A 20,499-nucleotide genomic window follows, 5' to 3' on the forward strand; every position below is an offset into this window, starting at 1 on the left:
TGCCAACTTTCTTCCTTGAAGTGGACAGTGATTTTGGCTCTGAGATTTTCTTAGCAACTCTCATGAAGAGGGAAGCAATGTCAGTTTCATTTTACTGTGCCATCAAGTAAAATCCAGCTAGTTAGCTGTTCAGAATGCCCAGGTGAATGTTGACACTAAGATGAAAGATGAATGTTCTTCTCAGGATCCTCCTGAATCCGTGAAGTCTAATGAGCAAAACCTTTGCCCAGTATACAGGAAACCCAGAGATGGGTTTTATCAGGCCGTTTGCTTTTTTATTGACTTCTATTTTAGGTCACGTAAGCGTTGCTTTGAAAATTTCTGCCAAGAGGTGTATCCAGGGCCAGGCCATATCCAGGGATTTGAAGTCTCTAGGGCAGTGGTTCCCTTGTGGTTCTCATGTCCTGGGGCTGGGTTCCTGAGGGTACCCTGGGCTTTCCTTCTGAATGGCAGTGACGTCTCTTTTATCATTTCTATTTTTGAAAGTCATTCAATAAAATATGTATTTATATATATGATCTCCGATCCCTCTTTGAGATGGAAGAGTTTGAAAGCCTACCAGCGTTTATCAAGAGCTTGCATTGTGGTTAGTGGTGCAGGAGAGTGTTCTGCCCTAGCAACCCAGGAGGTTTCTGGAAATGATACATTATAAAAATATTTATTTATATCCCTAATGGCCTGTTGGTTACAGACAGGATGCATTAGGAACACTCAGGCCAAAGTATAAATTACTGAGCATTTTACTGACAATTCTGCCGGTTTTCCTCCAGCTTAACTTCCTTCTAGCCAAAAGTTGGATTCAGCTGATCAGAATTCTTTTGGCATATCTTATAGTATTTTTTTCTAAATCAATATTTATAAAGAGAAAATATTATGACTGTGATAGTCATTTTGCCTTTTAATTTATTAGGATTAAAGATGCATACACCTGCAGTGTGTTATTTGTAGAGAAATGCTTTCCAATAACTGCTGGAAACCAGCTGTCTTAGCCTGATACTTAGAAACCAAACAGAAAACAGTTTTAAAAAATAACCTTATGGGGGGTTTGGAGATGCCGGTGAATCACACCCTTCCTCCCTTCTGGGTTGTGAAGTAGAGAACAGTAGAAGCAGATGAAGATGACAGTTCCAGCTTTATCAGAGTGAAGCTGAGTTGGAAGATGTCTTGAGTGCAAGACTTCCTGATCCCTCCTGGATGGAATCAACACAGCCGCCCTGGTGATGGGCTCTGATAGGCTGCAAAGCCCTGTCTCTTTCGCCCTCTGGGGGCGGGGAAAGAGGGAGTGCACCACCTGAGGGCAGGAAACCCAGCAGTCCCCACCCCCTCAAGCCCAGATGCTGTCCTTCCTCCCCAAGAAGGACACTCTGGTGAGGAGCACGAGTCGTCCCCTCCGTGGTTCTTCCTGGGAAACGGAGCACACATGTTCTGTGTGACGTGTCCAGAGGAAACAGAGGTTTATGAACCATTTGTTTTTAAATTCAGATATAAGAAATCCAAACATTGGGCTGTTTGCTGGCTGATTTTGATGCTGGAGCCAGTAATTAGATTGTTCTCTGGTTTTGAATATACATTGGGTCCCCACATTGTATGTACACTAATAAGACTGTAATTTTGAAATTGATTTTGTTGACCAATCATGCTTTTTTCTTAGGTAATTAAATTGAATCCTGTGTGTTACAGGCTAAATGGGCAAAATGGTAACTTGTCATTAATCATTTTGCACATTTACAAAAACAGTATCAAAATGAATGGACTTCATAAGCTTTAATATCTTTTTTCAAAAACGAAATAGGATTTTACTTTAATACTCCATTGATCATATACATGTAAAAATTAAGAAATAATTCAAAAGTTCCTACAGTGTGTGTGCCTGCATGTCTGTGTATGACAGAAAGAGAGGTTGTTAAAAGAGTTCATTTGTCACAAAAGGTTGGGCAAAGTTGATCTGCAAGAATGGATGGTTGAAATCCTTCAAATAGAGTTTCTTTCAGCCAAGGAACTTAAGTTGTCAAAAAATAGTTTCTTTCAGCAAACCTTTGAAAGCCTTTCAATGGCCACAAAATCAGTTATGTGGAAAATATCAGAATTAGAGACCTTTCTAGAAACTTTAAATATTGATTCATGTCATCTGATGCAAAATTAAGGCACCTAATAAGGATGCTTACCTGAGTTGAAAGCTGTTTCACTTTGAAGTCAACTGGGACGGTAGTCATGACTGTTAAATAGGTGTTCTGAAGTGAGCACTTCATCACTATAAAACAGAGCAACTCAGCCAGCCCTGAATGATGTCTAACTGGTGAGCAGTGCAAAGTGTATGTTGGGTAGCTGACTAAAGAGATTCGCTGTATAGAATTGTTTGCTATATCAGAGTTAAAGTTAGAAGACGTGTATCCAAATTGTATCCTTGATTTTAGGGAAGTGGATCAATATTTTGCAGTTAGAAAGCATGGCCAGTTGTCTTATATGCACTCCTAGCTCAGTGATGAAACCATGCCGTGAGCAGATGGCGTTCTCATCTCAGCTGGATATGTCTGACAGTAACTAGGAGCACCTGTAAGACAGCTGGTCTTCCTGACATGCATCCAGTATATTCAAAAGTAATATCAAGTCATCAAGTTCTGTGCACATAATAAAAAGGAAAAGAATTGTCACAGTCTCCGTCATGTCTCACTGGAAATTAGCATCTAATTGGCCCCCATCCTTAGTATCCTGGATGAGATTTTATAAAATGCATCTCAAACTTTAATGTGTAAACAGATACCTGCAGATCTCGTTCTTTACACCAGTTCTGATTCAGTTGATCTGGAGTTAGACCTGAGAGCCTGCATTTCTAACAGCCTGCCAGCTCAAGTCAGTGCTGCCCGTCCACAGACCAGACTTTGAGGAGCAGGGTTACAGAAGTGCTGGTTACTCAAGTAACTTTTCATCCTTTGAGCCAAATGCCAAGGAGCGGTTAATAAAAGCCCCAAGACTGGGCAGGGCTCCTTGGGGATTGGCCTGAGAAGACAAGCGTGTGATTCTTCAAGAGAAAACCAGTGTGCCTCACATACGGATTGTCTAGTAAGCCAGTGCATCTGCGTTTGTGCAGAGTGGAGACATTATCATTTTAAATGCTGGGATAGACCATGTTTTGGGTCCCACTAGATGGGACCCACAGGCTTGACAGAAGGAACATTTCTCCAAGGATGTAATAGTTTTCATGTCCGCCTGCATATCAAAATCACTGAGGCAGCTGAAAAATAAAAATATCCCTGCTTTGGCCACACCTCAGACCAAGTAAATCAGAATCTTGACGCGTGAGCCATGGGCATCTGTCTTTTTTCGGAAGGAGCCCAGGTGATTCTTAAGTGCCTCGGGGTTGAGAGGCCCCAGGTTTTGGAAGTTCAGGAAACTCTCATGAGATGTTCTGTTTCGGTCTGAACTGATTCATCATTTATGTAATCCTGTGGTTTGGGACCAGGTATTTGCAGTATTGGAAGAGTTGCCCTTGGTTTATTAAAGGTCAGCCTTTATAAACTTATCAACCAATGTCTGATTGTTGAGTTCTTCCCTAAGAAAATTCAGACTTGGGGCATTAATGACCCAGGATCTAGCACAGCCTAGGGCTTTGTGCTTCATGGGGATTTGCTATATTTCAGAAGTGATGGGAAATTCACTATACAGTTTACATTTGATGAGCCTCTGAGGGCCCTTCCTCCCCAGACTGTGTGCATGTCCGTGTGCGTACTCATCTTCTCATTCACCAGCTAGTTTTTGAGACTTGTAACCTGCTGGTCTTTCTCGGATCCTGTGTTTGGAGGGCCGTCCCATTTCTGCAGACAGTGCAGCTGGAACACTCGAGGGCCAGCACCCAGCCTGTGTCCCTCTCCAGCTGAAGGAGTGGGCTTCCGGGGTGATGGGCTTGTAGGATTCAGTGAGTGCTTGCTGAATAATGAGCTTTATCTTGAGGGCATTGCCCCAGTTTTTGGAAGTGATTTTGACAATTTTTGTGGCTTTCCTTATTACTGGGGCCATTTTGGGCCTGTTGACATTCATGGGTGTTTTCTAAATAGGGAGTTGCCAAAAGTCTGATCCTCAGAGGAAAAAAGTATATACTTACCATAAAATGTCTTTGTGGCTTGACTGTCCATTGGCACTGAGTGAAAGCAGATCTTTGAGGGCTTCATCCAACATCGAGGAGAACTACCTAACAAGTTTACACACTATGTAATCTTTTCACAGACCATTCCTTTTTACCTCCTGGAGAGTCATTATCGACCTGTCGTAATATGTGTTCATGGTTTCCTGGGCTGGAAGCCAGATGACAGTCCTTCTCTGTTTAAGACTGATGTAGCATCGTCCAGATTTTGTCTTCTCATAGCAGCCTTCCCTGTGACTGTTGATTTATGGACTGGGATCTTTGTGGAGTGGAGCCCCAAAGCCATATACTAATTAGTAAATGGGGACATAGCCAGCCTAGGCATGAGCTCCTCGGCGGGTGCCAAGATAGTGTTGGAACTGAAGGATGTGGAAGAAAATGAGACGCGTCCGTCAGTCAGCTTGGGGCAACATCAGGGATCCCCCCCACACCCACACCATCTCCCTGTGGCCTCTAGTCTTTGCACCGGGCTCTGAGCCTGCTTGTCGTCAGGTCTGGTGACTGGCTCCTGAGTGCACTTGGTTTGCTTCTCCTTGCTCCGTAATCTAGTCCTGGGGGCGGACCTTCCCAAGCCTTATCCTACGAGTGGGTAAGGTCCTGCTGATTGGTTAAGGCTGTGGTTCTCAATTGGGGTGCTTTAACCTTTAAGGAACATTTGACAGTGTCAGGAGACATTTTTGATTGTCACAGTTGAGGGTGGCAGGTCCCAATGGCGTCTCTCTAATGGCGTCTTGTGGCTCGAGGACAAGGATTCTGCCAAACATCCTTTGATGCGCAGCCCAGGCCCCTGTAACAAAGAATTACCCAGCCACAAATGTCAGCTGAGCCAAGGATCAAGATGCCCTGTATTAAACGGACCTATTTCATTTTTCAGGAACTTAAGCTTTTTGTTTTGGTTGAGTAGATGTTTTCAGAATTCTTGGAGTTGCTGTGGTTTCATTTTTTTGGTTGAAGGGAAATTCTGTCAACCGTGAATAACCTATGAGCCTGGTAAATGAAACTTACAAAACATGGGAAGGTCTTATCTGATCCAGAAATGACAGCTTCCTTCTCACTCCTTTGTTATTATTCCCTTTTGTCCACCTGCCAGGACTGTGCACTCTTCTCTCCCAGGTGGCCAAGTCAGAATACAGTCCTCAAATGTGTGTTTCCAGCAGTTTTCCCTGCCCATACACGCCCCCTAGTGGAGATGGCCACAGACACAGTGGCCAGAGGACAGTTGAGGGTAGTTGGAGTAGGGGGTGGAGGGGAGTGGGGTGAGACGGAACAGAGGTGGTGGGAAGGAGAGCCTGTTCTGGATACAGTCATTAGCCTTATTACAGTGTTTGAAAATTAATGTAGCTGTTGGTGCCAGTGATGGAGCCCTGAGCTACACTTAGTAAACTGTGCAGCTGCAAGGCAAACCCCGCTTCAGGTGGGCGGGGCTGCTGGTTCCCCTTCCCCTGCCCACATCAAGAAAGCACGTGCAGCCTAATAAATGAAAGCTGGTTGGTTTGATCCATCTCAAATGTAAGAGGGATGGGTTGTGTAAAACCCGGAGATCAAAAAGGCCTCCGCAAGAATAGCAAAGATGTGTTGTTTTAGCGGGTGCCTTTTGGTTGGTGACTCAAAATAAGACTTGTTTGGCCAGTTCTAAAGAGAACAGGCTGTCTACACTTGGAATGTGTTTTTCCTGTTTATAAAGGACTAGAATTCATCCGAGGACCCAGTCAGGAAAGTGGAAGGGAGGGGCGGTGGGGGTGGGGCCGTCCACACATGTTCAGGCAGCACAAGCAGAGGCTCCTGGGCTCCTTGGCTCCTCGGCTCCTCAGCTCCTCAGCTCCTCGAATTAGGAGGAGAGAGCAGAGCTCACGTTGAGCAGAGCTGTCAAGGACTCACACCTCAGAATGGGGGCCACTGCCGAGGGAGTCCCACGACTGGTTTCAAGGCAATGGCACCAGGTGGTCCAGGGGACTGAACATCCAGCCTCAGAGCGTCTTCCCAGGAATTGGGGCTTATTTTGTAGGAAAAAGCTGCTTTGCTTGATCTTGATCTTCCCTCCTGCTCAGCTTCTCCTTTTAACAACAGAAGACTGTATTTAGAGCAAGACTCCCCCCCGGCCATCTGCCTGCCTTGCACCAGTGATTCCATGAATGTGTGTTTTTCTTCCTGTCATTTGCCGAGGCACTGGCCCCTTGAGGTTGGTGGGACATCACAGTGGACTCACAGCTCCTTGCTGTCACCAGACTGTGGTTTCTGGTTGGTGTTTCATGTTGCTAAGTCTCTTCCGTTTTGAGTTTCTGCAAGCAGCTGGGAGACACCGCTTCCCATACCGAATTAGGAAGCAAGACCTGAGTTCTAGTCCAGTTCTGACTCTACCTAGAAGACATAATGTTTTCTGGGCCCGAATGTCCTCCTCTGTAAATCAAGGGTTTGTAATTGGTTATTGTTTTCCTAAGCAAGATCTTGTGTTAAATCAAGCTCTCATGTAGTGTCCTAGTCTGCCTAAAGGTATTTGATACATTTTAATTTATCCTATATCTTTTTCTTATTATAGTCAGTTTGCAATGTTGTGTCAATTTCTGGTGTACAGCATAATGTTTCAGTCATACATGAACATACATATACATTCCTTTTCATATTCTTTTTCATTATGCGTTACTACGAGATACTGAATATAGATAGTGCTGTACAGTAGAAATTTGTTTATCTATTTTATATATAGTAGTTAGTAACTGCCAATCTCGAACTCCCAATTTATCCCTATTTTTTTTTTTAAGTCAATCACTACGTTAGTGAGCTGCGCCAGAGAGCAGAGTCGAGAGTTTGGTAAGATGATGAGCACTCGTGTTAAGGCAAGCCTCCAGTTCATGTCTCTGCCACATTTTGGTTGCAGGGTAGTAGCAGCCCAGACTCACCCTGATTGCACATGGAAATGGCTACTGTTTTTTAATGCAGTTTTCCAGGCACTCGAAATTGACTCAATGTAAATTCATACCAACCCTAGAAAGAAAAGGAGTAGGAAATTGTTCCATAGTTGAATCATCAGTGTTCTGTAAAGACTGTTATTACTCCTTATAATAAGGAAATCAGACTGGAAGCCTCTGAAGCTTACAATTTGTGACTGATCCTCATTTAGCATCTAACTTGGGTCTCAGTGTTCTCTGCTGTGCAGTTTTACATGAGTAGGTAAGTGAACCTGAATTTTGTAAAACTTGAATAAGCAAACAAGACTACTGCCAAGCATTAATTTTCCTGACCAAAGAAGCATAGGAATTCAGAGTTCAAACTCTACATAGAGGGGGAGCTGGGGAAGTTTTGTTTGGACTCTCTATAGTATAAAACTTTTTCTACAGATTTAAAAAAAATTTTATTGAGGTGTAGTTGATTTACAATGTTAGTTTCAAGTGTACAGCAAAGTGATTCAGGTATACATACAGATATATTTTTTCAGATTCTTTTCCATTATGTTATTACAAGCTATTGAATATAGTTCCCTGTGCTGTAAAGTAGGTCCTTGTTTATATATCTTATATATAGTGTGTATCTCTAACAGATTTTTTAAAGACAAGCTGTTTTTAACAAAGGAAAACAGAATTCAAATTAAAACGTTTGTGGAACTTTGGAAACACCTCTGGGGACCGTGATGTCCTTTGGAAGACAGTTTGAAAACCAGTGAATAGGATCAGTCACTTTCAGTCATGTAGCTGTACAGTGTTCCGTGGTCCTACAACTTTCCGCGCTTTACATGTGCAGAACCTGAGACAGACTTGTCTAGGATCCCGCAGTGCTGACAGATGGAACGAGCAATGGGTCGAGGTTTCTAGGCCTTGTGTGCACTAGTTGAGTCAGCTTCTCCGCACCACCCTTCCAGTGTCTTCCTGTGATCATCTCCGATGCCCAGTAATATAACCAACAGCCTCCACCAAAGCCCACCCCACCATTTCCTCTCCCATCCCTTGTCTTGGACATCTTTTTGTTCCCACAGTCACTGTCCCTTCTAGAATTTTTTTTTGGAGCTTTTTCCCTTTTTTTTTTCCCCCTTTTAGTGCTTGTCTACCACCATATCCACTATAATTTAACTCCATCTGTTCTAAGCAGTGATGGTCTTTCACTGCTATGTGACAGATCTTAGGGTAAAAACTCCCAGAAGGTCAGGTGCACACAGAGTCCCAGAGTGCCTGGCTTCTTTGTGGATCACATCAGAAGGTGGTCCTGAAGGTCACTGCTCATTTGTGTTTCCTCATCTCATTACCACCATCCCGCTCTCTCATCTGGCAAACACTTCACAACCGCCCCCTGTGTACAAGGCAGTCCCGTTCCTGGTACTTCCTGTCTTTAGGGAGTTTACAGATCCATAGGAAAGACGAAAGAAAAGATGATTCGACAGAGCAGTGGGTAAGAAGCTCTGCAGGAGGAGCTCGTACTGCTGAGGGTGTTCCAAGGAGGAGGAGCCCCCTCGCTCTGGGGAGCCAAGGGAGGTTTCATGCAGGATGCGGGGTTCAGTTGTGAGATGGGGTGGGGTTTCCCAAGGCACCATGGCTAAGCACAGCAGACTCGGGATGTCTTGAATGTCACTTCTCAGGATGAGGCGAGAGGTAGGCTCTGATAGCCACCATCTAAAGACCGAAGGGCAGTTCAGGTGGTGCACAGTTAGGACCACAGAGGTCTGTGAGTGACTAAGTGTGAGCCGTGCTTCCCAGGTGAACGTGGGACCGGCAGGCTGTGACGGGATGGTCCTGTGGGCTGTAGGAAAAGATCGGATCTCTGTGGTTGGGGCTGGCGTTGCTCCTGAAGGGATGGGCATTTGCAACTTCATCCTCTGAAGAGACAGGTCCTGATACAAGAAATGGATGTTGGATGGGCATCTGAAGGAACTGCTTCACCACCTCATCAGTCGGCTTTTCACTCCATGGGACAGGGGCTGTTGTTTTGGAGTGTTCTCAAGTGGTCTGAGAAATTGGCATCTAGCAGGCAAAGCCGACCACACCTTAAAGGGTGGCCAGGGAAGTGGATCTGGAGCTTGAAAGAGCAGCCGGATCTGGTAAACGGGTGGCAGATTTCTCCCTGTAATTTCCTTCTGCTGCTACAGCTGTGGTCAGCCCTTAGTAGTGGCACAACCTAGGCTTGGCTGTGCTGTGGGGAGTGAGGGAAGGGCTGGGTGCTCCCTGGGGCTGCGGTGCACCCGTGGGGCTTATCTGCCTGTCTCCAAATACCGCTCCTCCCCTACCCCGCAGCTTTGGAGGGGGGCTTGCTTTCTTTCTGTTTTGGAACAGCTTTATTGAGCTATGTTTCACATATCATACGATTCTCCCATTTAAAGTGTATAATTCAGTGTTTCTTAGTATATCCGCAAAATTGTGCACCCATCATCACGATCCATTTTAAGGATGTTTTCGTTGCCTCCCAGAATAAGCCTGCATGCCTTAGTTCTCACCTCCTGCTTCCCCATCCCCGCCAGCCCTAAGCAACTGCTATTGTACTTTCTGCTTCTATAGATTTGCCTATTCTAGGCATTTGATAAAAATGGAATCATACAACATATGGTGTTTTGTGACTGTCTTTTTTCACTTCGCATGACGTTTCCAGGATCGTCCATGTCATAGCACATATCAGTACTTCATTTCTTTTTATTGAAGAATTGAGCTCCATTGTATGGATGTGCCCCACTTTGGTCATCCATTTGTCAGTTGATGAACATGTGGAATGTTTCTTTTTTTTGTCTGTTATGAATAATATTGCAGCAAACATTCATGTTTAAATTTTTGTGTAGACAGACGCTTTTATTTCTCTTGGGAGAATTCCTTGGAGCGGAGTTGGCTGGGTCACGTTCAGACTCTCCACTTAACTATTTGAGGAAGCGCCAGACGATCTTCCACACCATTGTACAGCCCCACCCACAGTGTATAAAGGTTCCAGCTTCTCTCCAACCTCACCAACACTTTTCTTACCTGTCTTTTTTGATGGTAGCCATCCTCATGGGTGTGAATTGGTGTTTCATCGTGCTTTTGACTTTGTGTGTGTGCTTTTGGTTTGAATTTCTCTCATGACGAGTGGCGTTGGGCCTCCTTTCACATACTTATTTTTTACAGTAAGAGAACAGACACATTTCCTTGCCAAAGATCTTTGATCACATTTCGAAAGGTGGTTGCCTGATTGCATTGTGTTGCAGAGTGAATGGGGAGGGAGGAAGTGAGGGCTGCTCTTTGAGGAAGTACAGGAAGGGAGGAGGTGCATGTTAGGGTGGGCAGTGGCTGTGATGGAACTAGGGGCTTAGCTCATTGCACACAGATGGTGCAAACTTCTTTCTGGAGGAGGATTGGTAAAGTCATGGCCCTGGGCTGTCACTACTCTGGTTGGCAGCCAAGCCTTCTTGAGATCTACTGTGTAGTCCTTTTTGTGCCTGTTGGATGCACTTTGCTAGAGGATCCAGCTGTCAGGAGTTCTGGAGGCAGGAAGATTCTTAGCTTGATTGACAACATTTTGATCGCTGTTGTTCTGTGGCTTCGTGGTTAATATCATGGCCATTGCTGATGACTATTATTAAGTCCTTTTTGGCAACAACACCCTCTGGTGTGGATTGCTGTCCTATTGTTATCCTATTACTATGGGAGTTAGGGGTATTTCCCAAATAATGATTTTGAAAAGTCTTTTTAAATTCCTTCTTAATAGGAATTGGAGATATGAATTCTAATCTAACTCTGTGTGCTGATACAGTTGCTGTGATTTCAAACTATGGATTCCTTTGGAGAAAAGAATATTTCTGGGAGTTCGGTATTCACTCAAAATCTGGACCCTCAGTAGTCAGAACTGTGCTCTGAACTTCAAGTTAGAGGTTTTCCCTCCAAATTTGTATGTCTCTGAGCTGGCGTCATCTGACCGTCCCCAGGTGTCTTGATCATCTTTTTGCACCTCAAATGCACCAGCTGGGTGGTCCTGACTCTCCCCAAGACCAAGGTAGAGAAGCAAGCCCCCTCCCCCTGGGTCCCTGCTCAGTTCTTGGCCTTGGTCTTTCCTTTGCTTCAGCTTTGCTGCCTTCAGCAACTTCTTCAGGGGGTTGATGGAGGAAGCTGGGTGGGGCTTCCTATCTGCAAGCAGACAGGTAATTCCTGTCTGCATTTGGGGCTGTCTCCTAAAATAGCAAAAGAAAATGACCAGAGACTGTCCTGGAAGAGCACCCAGGTTACTTGCTCTGGGAAAACCCCTCCAGCCCGGGGGCGATATCGGCTAACTAGGTGTGGATTGTCAAAAAGGAAGTGCAGCCACTTCCTGAGGAACTGAGGGCAGCACTAGTTAGAGGGATGGCTTCTAAAGCACCAGCCCCTTGAGGATGGAAGCCGTGTCTGGTTCCTTGTTCAGCCCCTGGGGCCTGGGGCCAGCAGGTGCTCAGTGCACCCCTGTGGAGGGAGTGGAGGGCCGGTACCTTTCAGCTGGCCTGCGTGTGAAGGGCTGAGTGAAGTGTCACAGTGCCCAGATGGCAAGTTCACTCGGTCAGCAGGTATTTTATTGTGCCCCTGGGCCCAGTGTCTTTCTCTGAGAACAGAACGTCCCTTCAAGGATGTCATGCCTCCCACACAGAAACCAGTGAACAGCCCACATAGACAGTCAGTGTTGTACAACTGCAGACTAGGAAGGCGCGTCGGGGGCAGAGCATTGGGAAGGGGGTCTGAAGCAGGTGGGACAGGAGCTGGTGTTTGGGGACAGGCTGGGTTTGGATTATCAGTGTGACATGGGGAGGGACAGCCAGGTAGGGAGAGCTGCTCAAACGAAGACAGGAAGACCCTGCAGGGTTGGTTATGGGGGGTACCAGACCGGCGGGTGTGGAAGGAGGATGGGCCGGACAGAGTTCCCAGCACATTGCGGTGGCGGCATGGTGGTGCAGCTTCCTGACGGCATCCATCTGCTTGCGTCCACCCGGGGCTCCCAGACTTGAGTGGGCATCAACGTCTCCCAGAGGGCTTACTGAAGCACAGGTGGCTGCTTCCTCCCCACCCCACAACAGCTGCTGATTCAGCAGGTCTGGGGTGGGGCCCAAGAATTTGCCCTCTGACTGCTGCTCTTGCTGCTGCTGAATTAGGGACCACACTTTGAGAACTAGTGGCCTTGAATTCAGCAGTTGGTAAACTTTTTCTGTTCAGGGCCAATAGTGAAGGTTTTAGGCTTTTGAGCTGCGTTGGATTTGAGTCACATATTCTTTGTTGCTTTTCACAACCTTTTAAGCATTTACTGACCGTGCTTAGCCATAAAGAAACAGGCTGGCAGGCAGGAGGGATGAGCCCTGGGAAGGCAGGGCGGGGTTCACTGACTCCCGGGCTGCAAGGAGATGATCCCACCTCTCCCACAGAGCTGGCAGACCTTTGCCAAGGTAATCTCCATGTGCCTCTGTTTTTCCATCTATAAAACAGATACTAACTACTATTTATAAAATAGATAAAAATGGTACAAATGAACTTATTTACAAAACAGGTACAGACTCACAGACATAGAAAACAAAGGGAAAAGAGGGGGAGGGATAAATTAGGAGTTTGGGATTTGCAGATACTAACTACTCTACGTGAAATAGATAAACAAGTTTCTTCTGTATCGCACAGGGAACTATATCCAGCATCTTGCAATAGTCTATAATGAAAAGGAATATATATGTATGAATGAATCACTATGCTGTACACCAGAAACTAACACAACATTGCAAATCAACTATACTTCAAAAAAATTGTTTTGAAAGTCAAACATAATAATATTAATAGTCTTAGTGTATAAGACTCTTCCAAGAATTCAGTGAGCTAAGGCACAAAAAGCGTTTATCACAGTGCCTGGGACAGATGTGCAATTTATTTACCATTTACTCTCAGTCTCGCGGTGGTGCTACTGATACCTCTGTTGTGGGACAAGGAGGACCCGCCCAGACCCGCTGCGTTGCAGACGCTGAGAGCTCACTGCCCCAGGATCTCATTATCATCTCTTCTTAGGTGCTTAGGAAGAAGGATGCTTTGAACTGAAACATCCACACTGAAAACATCCTGGCTTAGTCCCGCGTCGGAGATCACGCTTAGCCTCTGGCTTTGGTGCACATCGAAGATAGTGCTGTTGGCGAGCTGGCTGGTTCTTGGGCCCAGGACTCTGTAAAGGGGCGGGTATCCTGGCCTCCTGGCAACCCATTTGCAAGCTGTGCTTTAGCCCCGTTTGTTGGGAAGCCTTGATTTAGGACCCTGGCTCAGCCTGCCCTGGTAATGGGTAGGATCTGACTGCGTTCTATTGAATCTCTGCCTTCTCACCTCTCATTTTGCCCTGTGATGTAAGCGAAAATGAGAACCACAGAAAAGCAGGACGTTGTGTGCCCCACATTTCCTGGGTTGAAGTGTGCAAGTGAGCAGTGAGGTTCAGCTTTCACTCACAGTAGCTGGAGTGGAAAGGCGACTGGGTACCCCTGGCATAGACTCTCTGTACGGGTGCCTGGGGAGAGGGCACCTGGTGGCCCTGAGATGGTCAGCTCAGCTCCAGACACTGCTAATGAAAGCTGGCCTTGCTTAAGTAACATGGGGGCTCTCTCCCCTCTCCTTGTCTCCAGGGGGCATCCACTTTCGGGCTCCCCTCACCAGCTGCATGCTCTGATCCTTGCCAGAGCACATAATAATGACTTTTGTAAGCTCAAGTTTCAGATGCACAAAAGTGCCCGGTGGTGGTATGACTCCACCCTCCACTTGCGTTTTTGCTGACATTCCATGAAATATCCTTCCATCTCCTCCCCACCTTGCAAAACAAGCTTCCTGTTTTGAACTCTGTCCAGACTGGAACAGCCCTGCTACACCTGTTAACACACTCAGATGCCCACTTCCCCCTCCTCCCCACAACCCTCGTATTTGTACAGCTTTTTGTCGCCCAGCCAGGTTTCCCTTCTCAGCTTTACAGATCCCGAGTCATAACATAAGATATGGAACCAGCAAATGAAGAAAAAAGGAAGTTCACGTTTTAGGGCCATTTGAGTGAAAACACGGCTCTGGTTGATTTCAGTATGTTTTGCCACCATGATTCTGCTAACTTTCCCCTTTCTTCACAGCAGGATGGAAGCGAGGAAAGAAAATCAGCTGACGCAGGAGCCAGAGTGAGACGGAGAAACCCACAAACCCAGCCTACACCATGAACTTGTGTCTCCCCGCTGCGCTTTAAGAGCCCCGGGCAGGTGAAGTTGCCGGAGGGAGCAATGGCTCTCTTTACTCCATGGAAGCTGTCCTCTCAGAAGCTGGGCTTTTTCCTCGTGACTTTTGGCTTTATTTGGGGTATGATGCTCCTGCATTTTACCATCCAGCAGCGAACTCAGCCCGAGAGCAGCTCCATGCTCCGGGAGCAGATCCTGGACCTCAGTAAGAGGTACATCAAGGCGCTGGCAGAAGAAAACAGGAACGTGGTGGATGGTCCTTACGCAGGCGTCATGACAGCTTATGGTAAGCACCACACCGCTGGGGCTTCTCCATTGAGTGTAGCTTTTCCTGGAAAGGACCCCAGAGGCTCTCACACTTGGTCGTGGATTGAGTATATCCCTCACCGCTGCCTTCATGGCAATAAATTGCACACAGAGGGCCACTTTGAGAAGGTTAAAGCAGTGCCTTTTGGGAGATTTTGACCTCTTGTACACAGTGACATTCAGCCCGAGGGGCAGTGGGACAGAAAGGTCTGTGCTCTATTGGTTGTGTGTGCAGCTGGCTCCTCCTCTCGATGCCCGGCTGGATTGCATGATCTCATCCGGGAGGATGATCAGGGAATGTCGAAAAATATTCTCATTATCGCTCCCTAAACAAAATTTAATTAGGACCTGCGAGGGTGAGTTAAGGAGGGTGGGGAGGAAAGTTCCAGGGATGCCAAGAAACTCAGAGCCAAGTGAGTGCCTCCCGCCAGCCAGCATGCAGGACGTGAGGGCTTCCATGCTGGTGAACAGCTTTAACCTTTGGTTCCTCAGCGTTTACTGCTCTTGTTTCTTACTCTTGTCTCTGACTGCCCTACTTTGAAAGAAAGCTTTTAGTGTCTGTTACTTTTTTGGTCAGGTGCCTGAAATCTTTTTTGATGTGAGGTTGAGTGAAAAAAAAAATACACATACGGAATATTACTTATTTTTCTTTGGGCAAAAATTTTGCTTTTAGAAAAATTTGGAAGCTGTGGATGAGCAAAAACAAAAAAGACAAGGAGAAAAAGGAAAAATCACATATAAATCTACCACTCTAGGAAGTAACCACAATTCACATTTTAGTGTTTATCTCTCATGTATTTTATATATACATAATACATATATACAAATATATATATAGGGACACAAACGATTTACAAAAACATATACACACAAATACAAAACAAAAATCACAAATGAAATTCGGATCAGACTGTTTTGGAGAATCCATGTCCCAGATGTCCTGTGGTCCCTGAGTACTGGCGTGGACTTGATCTGCAGAAGATGACCGTCTGCTACTGTTCACTGACAAGTCTGGTCACTGAGAGACTTGAGTGGCCTCAGGGTTTGGGACCTGGGTATAATATCAGTGAGATACAAGAATGGGGTTGGGTGAGGTAGGAAAGGTTGATGACCCAAGTCAAGGTCTCTGACATAGGTAGAGTTGGATTGATGATTCCTGAAAATGCATAGCAACAGGTTGAAGCTTGAGTTCAAGACAGGAATTCATGCTCAATTTTACACATATATATTTTTCTTTTTGGAAGAATCCAGAAAAATTGGTTACTTTTTAATTGTACATAGGTATTAAAAATTTATGTAGAACTATGCAGGAAACGGTTGCTTTTAACATACAACATGGACATTTTTTCTTTACCTACTATTTGAATGATCACACAGTCTGCTTTTAATCTATTCCATCAAGATTAGGCAGTGTCTGTAGGGACTGCTTTTTAGTATGTCTAGATAAAATGTCACCTTTTTTGATCTGGTGGATCAAAAAAATGAGACTAGTTTGAGAGCTGACGTTGCAAACCAACTAGGTGGTTTTTCAGAGAGTGTGTTTTAAATTACTCATTGACTTAGATCTTCTGTGATATTCCCCAAACATTATAGGTAAACCACCAGGAAAAAAATGAAGCAAATTGGTGTTACCAGTGTGATACAAGTAAATATCACAAGTAGGACAAATGCTGTTTTCAAATTTCTGATTCATTGCATTCCATGTTACACATTTGGACGGAAAGGGATTTATGGTCCAGTAGTAATTTCCTCCTGCTGTTTATCTCAGACTCTCTCAAACCTTTTCCATAGGAAGGAAGAAGCCCCACGAATGGCGAATACATGGACTTTATTTTTTTTAGTTGTTTGGACCAGTTTTTATTTCTTACGTACTGCTAAGCACGTCTGCAATCTAAAGAGCAATGATCTGATCTTAGCTTTTCAGCCTCAAAGAGACAGTATGTTTTTTTAGAAAGTTAATAAAAATCCCCAGTGTAGTCTGTTAGAATATCAGCCCCCTTATGCTTATAATCATAGGGCTTTGGAGCTCGAAGAAACTACAGAAATTTATTTCAGCTTCCTCCCTTTACAGATGAACCTTAGCAAAATAATTCTTTTTCTCCTAAACAACAAAGAAACAACCTGACGGCCCCATCAGCAAGTCTAACCTATTTTCCCCCTTCATCTAATCAACTCCAGTGCCAATCAAGGTGGTCTTTGGAGCCGAGTTTCGGAAATTTAATTGGACTGTGCACATGTGCTTGATGCACTGGGATCATTACGTGGCGAAATCTCACTAAGACACAAGTCCTCACCTGGCACTAGTATGTTTGGGGCCAGGTGAGTCTGTGGGTGGGAGACTGTTTGGGCCTTATGGGATGGTTAGCAGCATCTCTGGTGTATCTACCCACTACATGCTAGTAGCATCAAAAATGTCTCCAGACTTGAGGGGGCAAGATTGCCCCCCTTCCTGCCTTGGAGAGCCACTGCACTAAAAGTAGAAACAGCAAACACAATCTAACGGCATCTTCTGGTGAAAAGTTCTCAAGCAGATAATTGGATTTTGTTATTAATAAATTGACAACCTACTTCTCCCTGGCTCTCAGTTATGGGCACCAGCAGTTGGCACTGAGCCAGACGGCATAGTTCGGGGCCAGTCCTGGAGAGCTGGAGGGCCCTTCTGATGGTGTGTGCTTCCCCGGGGATTCGTCAGTGGCAGTTGTGGATATGTCAATAGCTGGGCTGCTCTGGTGGTTGATGGTAGACAGCACATGGAGATACAGAGGCTATAGGATGTTCAGTGGTTGAGCTGGACTGTGGGCGCTGGGATAAGGATAAATGAGCCATTGGTTTGCAATCTCTTTTTCTGCCACAAATGCAGCCCATGTACATACAGAGTGCTGTCTAGATGTCTGCTCTGAAAGAGTGGAGGGCTGATTCTCTGTGGCTGGGACCTGTGTCTGGTTTGAATGAATGCAGTTAATTTAAAAAAAAAAAACAAAAAAAAATTCCTTCTCCCATCCCCATGTTGGTATCATTGGAAGCTCTCAATGGGCTATAAATGTGTCTTCAATAGCTGTGGCAGCTGTTTGAAGAATAATTATCACTGATATTAGATTATTACTGATTTATTAAAATTCCTGACGAGATGCTAGAGCAGAAATGTTCAATAAACCATGACCAGTGGATCAGATTTGGAACTCTGCCTGTCTGTGTAAAGAAAGTTTCTTGGAACACAAACACTGCTGTTTGTTTATAACAGCTGCAATAACAGAGAAATGTGGTAATACCTGTGTTTATTTCACATACCATCTAAAGCATGCTGAATCCATCTTTCAGCAGTCTCCATAGTTCATTCGATAACACTCATCTGATCATGTCCATCTTTGACTCAACAGTTTCCCAGGACTCCCGTGACCTTGGGCCAAATCCTCCTGCTCTTATATGAGAAGTGTTTGGAACCCAGCACCCCGTTGTTTGTGCATTGTCAGTGGCTGCTTTGGGGCTATAACTGCGGAGCTGAGTAGTTGCCACAGAGCATGCAAAGCCCAAAATATTTACTGGCTGGTCCTTCGGCAAAAATGTTTGTCAGTCCCTTACACATGGTTGCTGTTGGCTGTTAGTTTGAAGAGTCCTCAAACAGCAATAGAAGCCCTTTCAAACAGGATCTCCTCCTCCCCCATCCCCGCTGCTTTGAAGAGACTTCTGAACTTCCTTTGGGATTTGGATGTTCAGAAGCCATGCCTGGCAATGTCCTGGGAAGCCCGTGTGAAACAGAGCATTCATTCCTGGGGTGTTGAGGGTGTTCCTGGGTGTTTCTCCACACTGCTGAGAGGAGTGTCTGGAGCCAGAGCCTTCTGCAGTTCAGCCTCCGCTGCATCGCCCGGGCCTGCGTGGCAAGGCCATGCCTGTCAGTGCTTTCTCAGGGATTGCGTCATGAAGGGTGTCACTCGCCTCAGTCAATGCTGCTCTTGTTTCTGAGGTGAATTGATCTCTGTCTCCAATGGCCTGACCCAAATTCTGATCCCCAGTGATCACCTCTTATCTAACAGGCCAGGCCTGGTCTACTTGTGTTCTCTAAGTAACAGGAATAGAGACCTGGGGGAATAGACACCACCCACCACCCTGTGGTCCAGCCACACACTCACCTTTCTCACCAGCTTGATTTTCTGGGTGCTGGGACGCTCCTCCCTGGACCAGTCACCCGCTCAGGCTGAAGCAGCTGGGAGCCATAATCATCCCTGCCAACCCCCACCCCCACCCCATCCTGCCACCAATATCCTATTTCCCTGCTGCCTGGTCCCCCTTGGCCTCCAGGTCTGTATACCTGGTCTGTCTTGCCTCCTGTCTCCTGGGTCCCTGAGTTCCTTGGGTCTAGACTGTCCCCTGGATTGGCTCTTATTCATCCAGCCTGGCACTTTAGGAAATATCTGTGCCGTTGGCTTTGTGTGCACAGCTGGAAAAAGACCTACAGGGTCGCTGCTCTCACAGAGGCTTCGTTCATTTTGGGGAGAAATAATAAACAGAAGAATGACAGATGGCAGTAAGTTCCAGGAAGAAAAATGACACGGGGAGATGGGATTTTTCTTTTAAAGTACTTGAGGCACTACTTTGGAGGAGATGGTCGAAGAAGGCCTCTCCCAGGAGGTGTCTTTCAGCCCAGATGACACTGAGGAGCTGCCAGGTGGGTGGGGACGTGGTGGGAGGCTGAGGCGGAGTGCGGGCAGGAGCTGCGCGTGCGCCGGGTCCCGGCTGTGCGCATGCGCACCGGGGGCAGCGCAGAGGGGGCTGCGGCGGGAACAGAGGGAGCCGGGAACAGAGGGAGCCCCGAGCAGCGTGGCCGGTGCTGATGTGGGAAAAGAAGGCAGAGGGGCGTGGGTACCGTGGCCCTGCAGGCTGAGAGTCTCAGTGTGATGGGAGGAGGAGGGGGAAGAGGGGGATGGATGTTCTTGTGAGAGAGCCTGGCGTGGCTTGCCCCTGCCTGGTGCCGGCCTTGGCCCGCCCTGTTGTCCACTGTCACCTCCACGGGGGAGCAGGGAGGAAAGGGGGAAGGAAGTTCTGTCTGTTTCCTTAAGGACGTCGGGGTGGAGACCCGGGTGGGGCTTTTGGTTGCTGGTCAGGGGGCTGTGGAGCTGTTACAGCTTTGGGCTTCCGTGGCCCTCATTGACCTGGGGATGTCCATTCCAAGACATGAACGCTATTTACGATTTCGCTCAAAGGGTCAGTGGGGACCCTCACTGTGGTGCCTTTGTGGCTCCCTAAGGTTGCTTGGAAGTGTAGCCCCGACCCTGGTGTTGCAGACCTAAGGCATGATGTCATAGTCAGACAGCAGCTTTGCCTTGTGTTTTGTTCCACATCTCCTATGAAAAGAAGAAGAAGAAACGTAGAATTTCATTGAAGATAGAAGCCTGTGAAGGTTTGTTGGGGGAATTTTGAGGGTGTGTGTGTGTGTGTGTGTTTTTTCTTTTTGGGTCTATTGCTACAAATCTGACCAAGGGGCTGTTTTTCAGAGGTCCGGGTGATGTGAAAAACCATCATTGCCAAAGCAGAAATTCTCTGCCCTTGAGGAAAATTCATAGTTCTTGGAGTGAAACTGGTAGCGGGGAGAAGGAAGAGCCTGGGCTGTCTGGTGTGTCTGAGGAGGCCTTGATTACTCTGCAGTGATGTGGCCGGTGTGATTCAGGAAAGGGCTGTCTGCTTTAAAAAACTTGGAACCTGGAAATGGGCCTCTGTGGGGTTTGGGGCTTTTCCAGCAATCCTGTGGTGGAGGCCTGGTCTGCCCAGCATCCCCGTCTGAGCCCGACCAAGTTCATGGGCACGCCCAGCCCAGTCCAGGAGTTGGCACATGACCTCGGGGATGTTTGAGACAGGAGTGCAATCAGAATATGAGTCTCTGGTAACCACAGATTTGTTTTCTGTGTCTGTGAGTCTGTTTGTGGTT

General features: G+C 46.3%; 1 protein-coding gene across 2 annotated transcripts in view; it reads left to right on the plus strand.

Moving 5' to 3' along the window:
* MGAT5 (alpha-1,6-mannosylglycoprotein 6-beta-N-acetylglucosaminyltransferase) overlaps window positions 1-20,499 on the plus strand; it is a 338,394-nt gene that overhangs the window by 110,961 nt on the left and 206,934 nt on the right. For both annotated transcript variants that reach the window (XM_064484718.1, XM_031451304.2), the window contains exon 2: window positions 14,175-14,559. In XM_064484718.1, coding sequence (XP_064340788.1) covers window positions 14,319-14,559 — 241 coding nt within the window. In that variant the 5' untranslated portion in view covers window positions 14,175-14,318. The remainder of the gene's footprint in view (window positions 1-14,174; window positions 14,560-20,499) is intronic.

This window comes from Camelus dromedarius, chromosome 4, assembly GCF_036321535.1.
Source record: "Camelus dromedarius isolate mCamDro1 chromosome 4, mCamDro1.pat, whole genome shotgun sequence".
In the NCBI taxonomy this organism is placed as follows: domain Eukaryota; kingdom Metazoa; phylum Chordata; class Mammalia; order Artiodactyla; family Camelidae; genus Camelus; species Camelus dromedarius.